This window comes from Stegastes partitus, unplaced genomic scaffold, assembly GCF_000690725.1.
Source record: "Stegastes partitus isolate 25-593 unplaced genomic scaffold, Stegastes_partitus-1.0.2 Scaffold873, whole genome shotgun sequence".
In the NCBI taxonomy this organism is placed as follows: Eukaryota; Metazoa; Chordata; class Actinopteri; family Pomacentridae; genus Stegastes; species Stegastes partitus.
Window position 1 is genome coordinate 87,823 of NW_007578604.1, and position 9,757 is coordinate 97,579.

The 9,757-nt window shown below is 43.3% G+C and overlaps 1 protein-coding gene across 1 annotated transcript in view; it reads right to left on the reverse strand.

Moving 5' to 3' along the window:
* Nucleotides 1-475: 475 nt before the first annotated feature.
* zbtb11 (zinc finger and BTB domain containing 11) overlaps nt 476-9,757 on the reverse strand; it is a 14,356-nt gene continuing 5,074 nt past the window's right edge. The window contains exons 2-10 of the mRNA XM_008293317.1: nt 9,192-9,442; nt 8,861-9,092; nt 7,768-8,777; nt 6,662-6,982; nt 6,169-6,583; nt 4,166-4,283; nt 3,901-4,059; nt 2,128-2,303; nt 476-1,259 (exon numbers count right to left, since the gene is read on the reverse strand). Coding sequence (XP_008291539.1) covers nt 727-1,259; nt 2,128-2,303; nt 3,901-4,059; nt 4,166-4,283; nt 6,169-6,583; nt 6,662-6,982; nt 7,768-8,777; nt 8,861-9,092; nt 9,192-9,442 — 3,215 coding nt within the window. The 3' untranslated portion in view covers nt 476-726. The remainder of the gene's footprint in view (nt 1,260-2,127; nt 2,304-3,900; nt 4,060-4,165; nt 4,284-6,168; nt 6,584-6,661; nt 6,983-7,767; nt 8,778-8,860; nt 9,093-9,191; nt 9,443-9,757) is intronic.

Genomic DNA, 9,757 nt, shown 5'->3' on the forward strand with positions numbered 1-9,757 from the left:
ACAGTTCAGCTGAATAGCCAATACTGAATCAAGAGACACTGGGAGAAGAAAATCATATCTGAGAATCTGGACTAGACTTTGTAATGTGTCAGTTGTTTTCCTGTTTTGTGGACTTTCATAAACTTAGTCCACTAACCCTGACAACACAGCAAGTGTAAAGAGTGGAATTCAGGCATCATTTTCTTAACTTTCTTAACTTTCATTCCTTAACTTTTTATTTCACTTTTTCTGTTTTGATGTTTGTCACCAGGAGATATGGTGTAAAATACATCATTTGGTCAATAAAATGGCAGTTCTGACTCCATTTCTTAAACTATTCAGTGCCCCAAACTGTACAAATGTACACAGTCTCATGCTTTTATAAAGGCATATAAATATGACCTGGCTACACTGAAGTCTCACAGCTTTTCTCTCAACAACAAAACCAGAAAAAACAGATTGGAGTCGACAAGAAGAAGAAATACATGCAGCCAAATCAAGTGTCTCATTCTACTTGTATTTCCAAATGTAGACTTGCAATTCATCAGTTCTTCTTGTTCCTGAACTTCTATTTACACAAAACACAGAAATGTGATCGTGTGCATGAACACACAGTCCACAAGCTGAACAACTTAAATTATGTACATTTCCAGAAAAATAGGCATATGTAACGTTCTGCTTCATACAGAATGTCTTCAACATTTTACACACACTGAAGGAATCCTGTGATCAGTCGCCATGTAGAAGTTACTCTACCTCAGCGACGTGAGCCACCTCCACCTCCATGGTCTGAACTACCTCGGGGGCCTCCTCCAGTTTGCCCCCTGTGAGGGCCTGCTGGGCCAACACGTAGTTCACCACCTGCATGATGCCCTGATCTGAAAGCGTCGCCACCGAGCCGTCGCTCACCGCCTGGACGGCCTGAACCGCCTCTACCGTCTCCTCAGTGATCAGCACCGTCTCGATCTCCTCCGCCTGCGGCTGCTGGGCCGGCCGGAGCTCAGGAGGCAGGTCGGACGCCAGGATGCTGACGGCGTGCTCCACCTGGGTGCCCTGGTTGTGAAACTGGAGCGTATCCTTCTCCAGCATGATCTTGCCGGGCAGGTTGTCCCCGTGGTACTTGGCCATGTGCTTGCGAAGGGTTCGAGCGTCGATGTGGGCTTCCTGGCACATGGGACACACGTACGGCCGCTCTCCGGTGTGAGTGCGAACGTGACGCTTTAGAGAGCGAGCGTCAGCCCAGGCGACGCCACAAGTCAGACATTCAAAGGGCTTCACTCCTAAAGAGAGAGCAGGTGAGAATCATCACTGTCACATAAGGCTGGAAATTGTTACTGAAAATGGAATTTGAAGCAAAGCAAATAGGAAATTGCAACGGCTGCAGTATGGAATAAGCATTATGCAGCATGTCTGATCCACAGTTTCACCCTCTGTCCCCAAAAATAAAACAAAAATCAGAAATAATTGTTTTTGAACTAACTGTGTAACGTACAGTTCTGACTGGAGAATTAACTAAATGTAAGCTAATATTTCATCACTTCATTCCCTATGTCTCATTTGAAAAATTGTTGAAAAAATTTGCACCAGGCCCTGTGAAAGATTAGAAATTCAGGAACTATTCGACTGAACTGCAGGCAGTGTTTACGCAGAGCAGACAGACGTAAGACGTTTTGGTCACAGCACTTAGAAAAATTCCACTTTTCAGTTTTTGTAAAATACATAATCAAAGAAACGGAACTTTCGTTTTTCTCTTTTTATGAACTATAGCATTATATTTGTGTGCTTTCAATAAAGTTCTAAGTTCGATCTGTTTCCATTGAGTTGCAGGACTTTATACTGCAGTGAAAAATGAGCCACCAGTGAGTAAAAATGTAAAAAGGATCAAAACCTGCCCAGAGGCTGCTGGGTGTTTCGAGGTTTAAACTGTCAGATTACTGGTTTTACAAGTTCTTGTGTGACCGACACCTTGTAATGGTGTCTCAAGTAGTAAAGCTCCATCATGTTTAAAATCTATTACACAGTGAATATTAAACTGAAGCTTGACTTTGAAAAATGCTATCATAAATCAAATTACAATATCTGTTAGAAAAATCATAATTACAAAACATCTTGGAAATGGCCGACCCAACTGCCTCCCACTGAGCTCACCCTGGTGGTTGTTGATGTGGCGTCGGTACTCTCTCAGCTGAGTGAACTTCCTGCCACACTGCTCACATTCTCTCTCCAGGTTCTGCTTCACTCGGCCTTTCTTCCCGTGTGTCGCCTTCTTCACGTGTCTCCTGAACAAAGCCTTCTCAAAGAACTCCTTCCCACACACGTTACACCTGAGGAGGCAAACAAACACAATTATTTACCATCACGCACATGCTCATACCCAAACAGTAAAAACAGATGGAAATCTTTAGCAAATGTATTTGTAAAAGTTCTAAAATGTCACAGTTTATAGATAGTATGTCCCAATCCATATGTAGTGGCATTCTTGTTATTTAAGCAAGCAGCTTGTTAAAAATCTTTTTTATGCTACACACTTTAATAGAAACCTGTCGCTCTGGCTAACAGCTAACATGTAGCCTGTTTCAGGGAGGAAGCAGCAGCTAGTAGCAGCGCTAACGCTAACACAGACTGTACAAAGCTGATTCCACAGATACAGAGAAATGAGCCGAGTGTGTCTGGGCCTTTGGTTAACATGTAAATGAAGCTACAAGTCACCGAAAACAATCATATCTGAAAACTCCGGCCAAAGTGGAGATTTGGAAAAACTCTGTCTTTATGTTTGCATGTAGACAGGAGGAGACAGAATTTGACGTTACAGTATGTGACAAAAGCGTCATCAGCGTCATATGTGCGCGAACCATGTCTACAGTTTTCCAGTCAATATTTTCAAGGATTTTACTTGTTTTATACTCTAACACCACATTTAGGAGTAGCTCCACTTTTCTGTTGAGCCAAACAAATAACCCTCACGCTATTATCGTTGAAGTAACAGGAAGTAATTTGTACGTTTCGTTGTTGTTTTTTCCAGGATTCTGATTGGCTAGCATGGCTTTATGCTTCTCGTTACACTGCCCCTATAGATTTGGCATGTTCATAGCAGCTCTTAATGACATGTTTATGTGGTTTGTGTAGACAAAGATTTTTTGAAAACGTTCGAGTGTAAACAATGTTATTTTTGAAAACAGAGATGTGTTTTTGTAAATACCCAGCAAGGTGTAAACATGGCCTTAAAGTCTGTGTGACACACCAACACTATGAGGCCGTTTGTCTGCTGCTGGCTGTTATATTTCTAACATTCGCTTGTATGAAAATCCAGCTCTCTCTCCTCAGAAAATACCAGAGATTTTTAAAAGATGTACTCGAGAACATGGCAGCGAAAATAGGCAGACGAAGGACGAAAATGAAGGATTCAATCAGTATTATTGATCAGACGCACATGAATATGTTGGGTCGTCTCTGTGATCACCGGGGACGTACAATGACACTGGGTTTGCTAATCCTACTGGTTGAAAAACAGTAATTTTATTAATTCGTATAATTATTAAGCGTTTCAAATAGACAAAGAAGGTCAGTGGTGGAGGAAATATTCAGATCCTTAGTTAAGTAAAAGTAAGGAAAAAGTCCTGTATTGGAAATGCTAGTAAAAGTAAAACTATGTGAGTGTAATCAGGATGTATTCAAAGTATTGTATATGTTTGTATTGTATATGCAGAAAACTCTCTCTTGTGATTGTTACATCATAATACAATATGTTGCATCCTTAGATTATTACTACTTGTGCATTACTGCTAAAGCAGAATGTTACTGTTAAGTAACTTTAACCACCTGCAAATCAAAGAAATTCAAGAATCATTAATGATGCAAACATAACCGTCCCCAGCCTGACTGCTGCCTGGTTTGGGGACTTCCCTCGTCACTCAGACTTACTTGAAGGGCTCAGCCACGCTGTGCGACTTGACGTGGGAGTACCAGTCCTTCTTCCAGCTGTAGCACTTCCCACACACCTGACACTGGAAAGGCTTCAGACCCATGTGTTTGTTCATGTGCTGCTGGAGATCTTTCGCTTCGTAAAACCTCTTATCACAGCTGCGGAGGAGACGAGACGATACGAGTCAGAATGCGTTTAGATCTCACCTCTGCTATGTGATGGTGATGATGATGATAATGATGATGATAATGAAGAGATACTCACTGAGGACAAGCGAACGGTCGGACGTCAGGTTTGGGCTGGTGCTTCTTCAGGTGTTTGCTCAGAGCAGAGGCTCGGTGGAAAGTGGCTCCACATGTGTTGCAGAGGTACTTTGATTCACCTGAATATGGATTTTAGAGGAAACGGAAAACAACAGCATTATCACAGATGCAAGTTTACGAATATTCAGTTTGCTTATTATCATAAAAAATAAATAGATAAAAAGCCCCACACATTTGAAGTTTGAAGACAAAGGAACTGTTTGCACATCTGGTTGAGGAGACTGGTGCATAGAAGAGGGAATGATGAACTTAACATTTTCCTATCACTGATCACCTTGTGCATGAATACATATTCATATAAATGGAGACAGAGAGTTGGTAGATTTCTAAATAACTGTATGTTCTTCTTTGCTAAACATTCATCTGCCCTGGTCCAGCTCCAGACAGTCTGTGACCTGTTGAATCTGTTCATTTAGACATGTATAAATCAATGCTGTATGAATTCCTGAAGCTTACATGCTGCCTGTATGTATATATTGTGCTGGGTTGGGTCTTGAGGTAGTTTAGTGATGTTTACGTTTCCTCTTTCCTGGATGTGATGATATTTACTAAAGTTGTTGGGAACAGACAGAAGCAGCTGTTTCAGGAGGTTCTCAGGAATAACACAATTTGAACAGTATTTACCACAAGCTAATGTTTTGCACATGTGTCCTATTTATTGTTTTTTATCGTGTGTGTGTGTGTGTGTGTGTGTGTGTGTGTGTGTGTGTGTGTGTGTGTGTGTGTGTGTGTGTGTGTGTGTGTGTGTTTGTGTGTTGTAGGCAGCAATTTCCAGCATCCAAAACAATTTTCTCCTCGGGGAAACAAATAAAGTAGCCTTGAATTCATTCACTGCAGTTATAGAATATTCTACCTATGCAACCTGTACATCTATTTTATTTCTTTGAGAGCAGTTTTGGCCCTTGGGGGGCTTTAAGCCTTCATATCCATGGATATGTAAATAATGTTTGGTATATATTTACGATTCTTATGTTTTGCAGTGGAATGCTTTCCATTTAATGCCTCCTTATGTTATGTGTAGTTACAGTCACTCCATATTTAACATGGCTTCTCTTTTTGCCTGATGAAGGTTTAGCACCAAAACGTCACTCATAAACGTATGTTAGCAAGTTACACAATGTGTGGGAGTCTGTTTGAAACTTTTGAAAGGCAGAAAGTTAGGAAAGGTAATTCTTTAAAAGAAAAGGTCAGGATCCACTGATATCTGAAACACTTAAGAGCAGAGCTGTTGTCACATCTTTCTGTTTTCTGTAGCAGATGGAGCCACTGACATAATTCATGTGAACAGAACTGACTGAGCGAACCGGTGAAGACAGCTAATCAAGACAGTTTTGGTTAAGTGTTCCAGAAACAGCTGATAGATGTTTTTGTCATCTGTGGAGGTTTGGAGGTGACAAGCTCTGACCTCCTACTTCAACTATGATTCAGTTTTGATGCTCACTGCTTTGAAATGTAATGTTATAAAAAAAAAAAAATTTTAAATCTGCTTTTTTTTTTTTTTTTCAAAACATGTTACTCTGGATAATCTGGATTAGTTTTCTCTGCTTAACTAAAAACAAAACCAACAGCAAAAACAAAACTAGAGCCACATCTAATCGCTATTTTCATTGTCAAGTAAATTGTTAAGGATTTTCTCATTAATGGATTACTTCTTTGTTCTACAAAATATCTGAAAATGGTGAAAAATGTCAAAGACAACAAATACCTTGTTTTGTCTACAACCCAAAGATATTCAGTTTACTGTTATAGAAACCAGAAAATATTCAGATTCAAGAAGCTGGAATTTGGATTTCTTTCCTTAAAAAATACTCAGACTCATTTAAATAGTTGACAACTAATCAATTGTTTGTTGCAGCTCTAATGGAAACATACGATTCACATCAGCCAGCCAATCAGAAACAGTACCTTTTAGTGAAGCGTCTGAACTAAGCCTGTAGCACTGACCTGTGTGGAGGCTGGTGTGCTCCTCCATGCTCCGCTTGCTCACGAACGTCTTCTTGCAGAACTCACACTGGAACTGCTTGGTGACATCGTGCAGCACTCTGTGCATCTTCAGGCTGTGTTTGTGGGCGAACGTCTTGCCGCACACCTTGCAGGAGTGCGGCCTCACGCCGGTGTGGTTCAGCATGTGGATCCTCAGAGAGTACAGCTTTGGTAACGTCTTCCCGCAGATGTCGCACACAAATTCTCTTCTGGTGAGCGTTGACGCCGTCTTCTCCTCCTGATCGCCATCCGCTTTGCCATCTGGGTTTTTTTCTGCCACGGGTTTGGCGATGGGCGCTCGCTGGCTGCTCTGCTGCTTGTGCCGGGCCAGGTGGGCGCGGAGCGAGGCGGCGTACTGGAACTCTTTACTGCACAGCTGCAAGGACAGAAACATCACAGTGAGAGCCTGCAGAGAGCATCAATAAGTCAATATCACATTGACGATAAAACTTACGCTGCACTTGTATCCACGAGCTTTCTCATGTTTTAACGTGTGCATGATGAGTGAGTAGCGTCTTTGGAAGGACATGCCGCACTCGGAGCACGTGTGTTCTCCGTCCACAGCGCTCTCTGCCGGGGTTTGGTCCTGCTTGGCTCCCGTCTCTGGATCTGCCACTTTCATCGCTGCCTCCTCTGTTCTGAGCTCTGCTGTTGTCAAGGTGTCCACAGCGCTGGCCTCAAGATCTGACGCAGATTCAGACACCGACTGTCCCTCCACCTGAGTCTCCACCTGCTGCTTTGGTGGTCTTCCCCTCTTCCCGGGCCGCGGCGTCATCTAAAACACAGACATCACATCGACAACTTTTAACACAACACGTGATGGAAAAACTCCCTTTCTGGTCATTGATTTAACCCCTGAAACTCTTTTGGAACATGTCCAGCTTTGTTGCATTTGGTTTGACAGTAATGTAAGTTTTGAGCAGCACATCTCAAAGCTTGTACAATCATGTTTTCATCATCTTATAAATAATTTTAAAACACAATCTCTCAGAACTTTTAAAGCACAGAGACCATTTTGCACAGTTTTATCTCACCATCCCTGTCTTACTGCAACAGCCATTTTCTTTACATGCCTGGAATAAAAATCAACTAATTAACAGAAGTCACCTGCCAGGTTTTTACCAGAACGTAAAGACTCCTATTTAGCCTCTTTACACTGGCTCCTGGTATGTTTCAGGAGAGAATTTAGGATTTCCGGGATTAAGACCCAACAGTTTTCTGCAACGGTTTTCTGTCTGTTACAGGGGCTCACCTGAAAACTAAAGAGGGTTTGTAGTTGGGGCCTTGAGGCTCTGAAACAAACTGCATCTTTTATTAGATGGCCTTGCTTGATTTTACCTGAGTTTCAGTTGTCTTCAAAATGTATTTTATTTATTTCTTTTTTCCATGAAAAGACTCCTCACCTGCCTTAAAATGGAGTTCAGCACACCAGCTCATCTAAGACTGTACAACTACTGCACAGTAGACCGTTGTAATATTGATATTTGTACATGTTTGAACCGCAAACTGTTTCTCAAGAAGACTAATGCTATAATCTTAATTTGAACTATAATTGTGTACCTTAGGTGTGGCAGCCCGCGGTGGGGTGGAACCTTTCTTGCCCTCCTCTTCATCCTCCAGCCCCATATGCAGACGGGCGTAACCGCCCTCAGCAATAGAGCGCTGCCGGAGTCGCCTTTTGTTTGGGTCATCTGACATCAACTCCTGCTTGTCTGCGTGGCTTTCATCTGCAGAGGGCTCCTCCTCCTCCAGAGACAGGCACTTCTCCACCTCCACCTCCTTCTTCACCTTTGCTGGACGCCCTCGTTTGCGGCTCGGTGGTGCAGGTTCGACTCTCTGGACTTCTGCAGTTTCCTTCTGAGGCGACGTCACTGCAGATGCCAGCTTGGCGACCTCAGACGGGCTAACTTTTTCTGAATCAACATTTATAACAAAAGCTCCTGCTTCAGCAACCTGCGGCTGCTCCATCGCTAAGCAGGCTGACACCACAGCAAGCGACTCGCTGGCTCCGGCCTGTCCACTGTGGGTGACCACGGTCATTGTCTCCCCTTCCAGTCCTTCTGCACTGCCTGAGATAAGAGTGACGGTCTCTCCTGGCTCAGACTGACTGCTCTGAGTGATCAAGGCCACAGTCTCACTCTGTCCAGCCTCCTCAACGTGCACTTCGCTTCCCTCCACAGACTGAGCGACAACCGTCATCTGCTGCTGGATGTAGGCCTCTTTGGGAGCCGCCACAAAAGCCAAAGACTCGCCTGACACAGCAACACCACTGTGTGTGACCACTGCCCTGCCGTCGCTCTCGATGGTCACCATATAGGCATCAGACTCGGCCTTCGACTCCTCCTGAGAAGCCAGTTGGTTTGACACCACAGTGTGCACGTCTCCTCTTTGATACACTGTCAGCTTCTGTTCCTCCACCTGCTTATGCACAGACTCGCATATCTGCAGCACCTCCGTCATGAGCAAGTGCCTGGCGAGGTTAGCAATATCCGCCATTATGCAGAAGTTGAACGTAAGCATGGAAGTGTACGCAAAATCTAGCAGCGGGAGGAAGCTGGCTTTGGTGAAACCTGGTGAGAGAAGGAAGAAGGTTGAAAATAAGAGCAACGATGCAAAACAGATCTTTGCATGAAAAAAAAAATATAAATCTCACCAGAGAGGTCAACCACAGCCTCATGTGTGGACGCAGCTCCTTTCTCAAAGAAGAGCTCGTTGAAGTATTCGCTGCAGGCTGCCAGCACAGCTTTGTGTGCACGATACTCCTCCCCTTCGATCAGCAGCGTGATGTCGCAGAACTGATTGCTGAGACGCTGCTGGTTGAGTTTGTCCAACATCGTCTGGCTGTGTTTGGGCAAAAACTGATTCACTTCACCTTTACTGTCAACCTGGAAAAAGCGCAAACAAAGAAGCAAAAATAAAAAACCATCAAGGGAATTCCTTTAATAAGTTTAATCTCACTAATTTCTAGCTTGTCTGACACTTACAAAGACCAATTCATGTTTAGCCGTCCCTTTTGCCGTCTTGGTTCTCTGCTGGGAGGATGAATCACCGAAGAGTAAACTCTCATCTCCCTCTTCTTCTTCCTCTTCCTCGTCCTCTTCATCATTCATGTTGGCAGCCATCTTGCGCTTTCCGGGCCGAGAAGACGGTCGAGGTCCAGAGCCGTCATCAGCACTCCGCCTGCTCTGACAGTGGGCACATTTTCTAATGTGGTCTTTGACATTTTTCAGGATACCTGGGGGAGCCAAACAAAAAAAACACACATCACTGACTGGGGACAACAACACAAACAAAAAGGAAGCAGCGTTGCCTGTTTGTGGAGGAACACTGACAGGTATTTTAATACATTATCCACCTTATTTACCTTAAAATTATTAGGGCTTCAGACTGCAACCAATTAGTTGCATTTTGCAAACATTTCTGGAGTCAGTGCTCCTCTGTAGTTTCCTTCTGTGCAACTAAAAGTATGACTTGCACACATGCTCCTCTTTTGTTTTCCTTTTATTTTTTTAAACCATTGTACCTTTTATCATGTGAAACACCAGGAGAG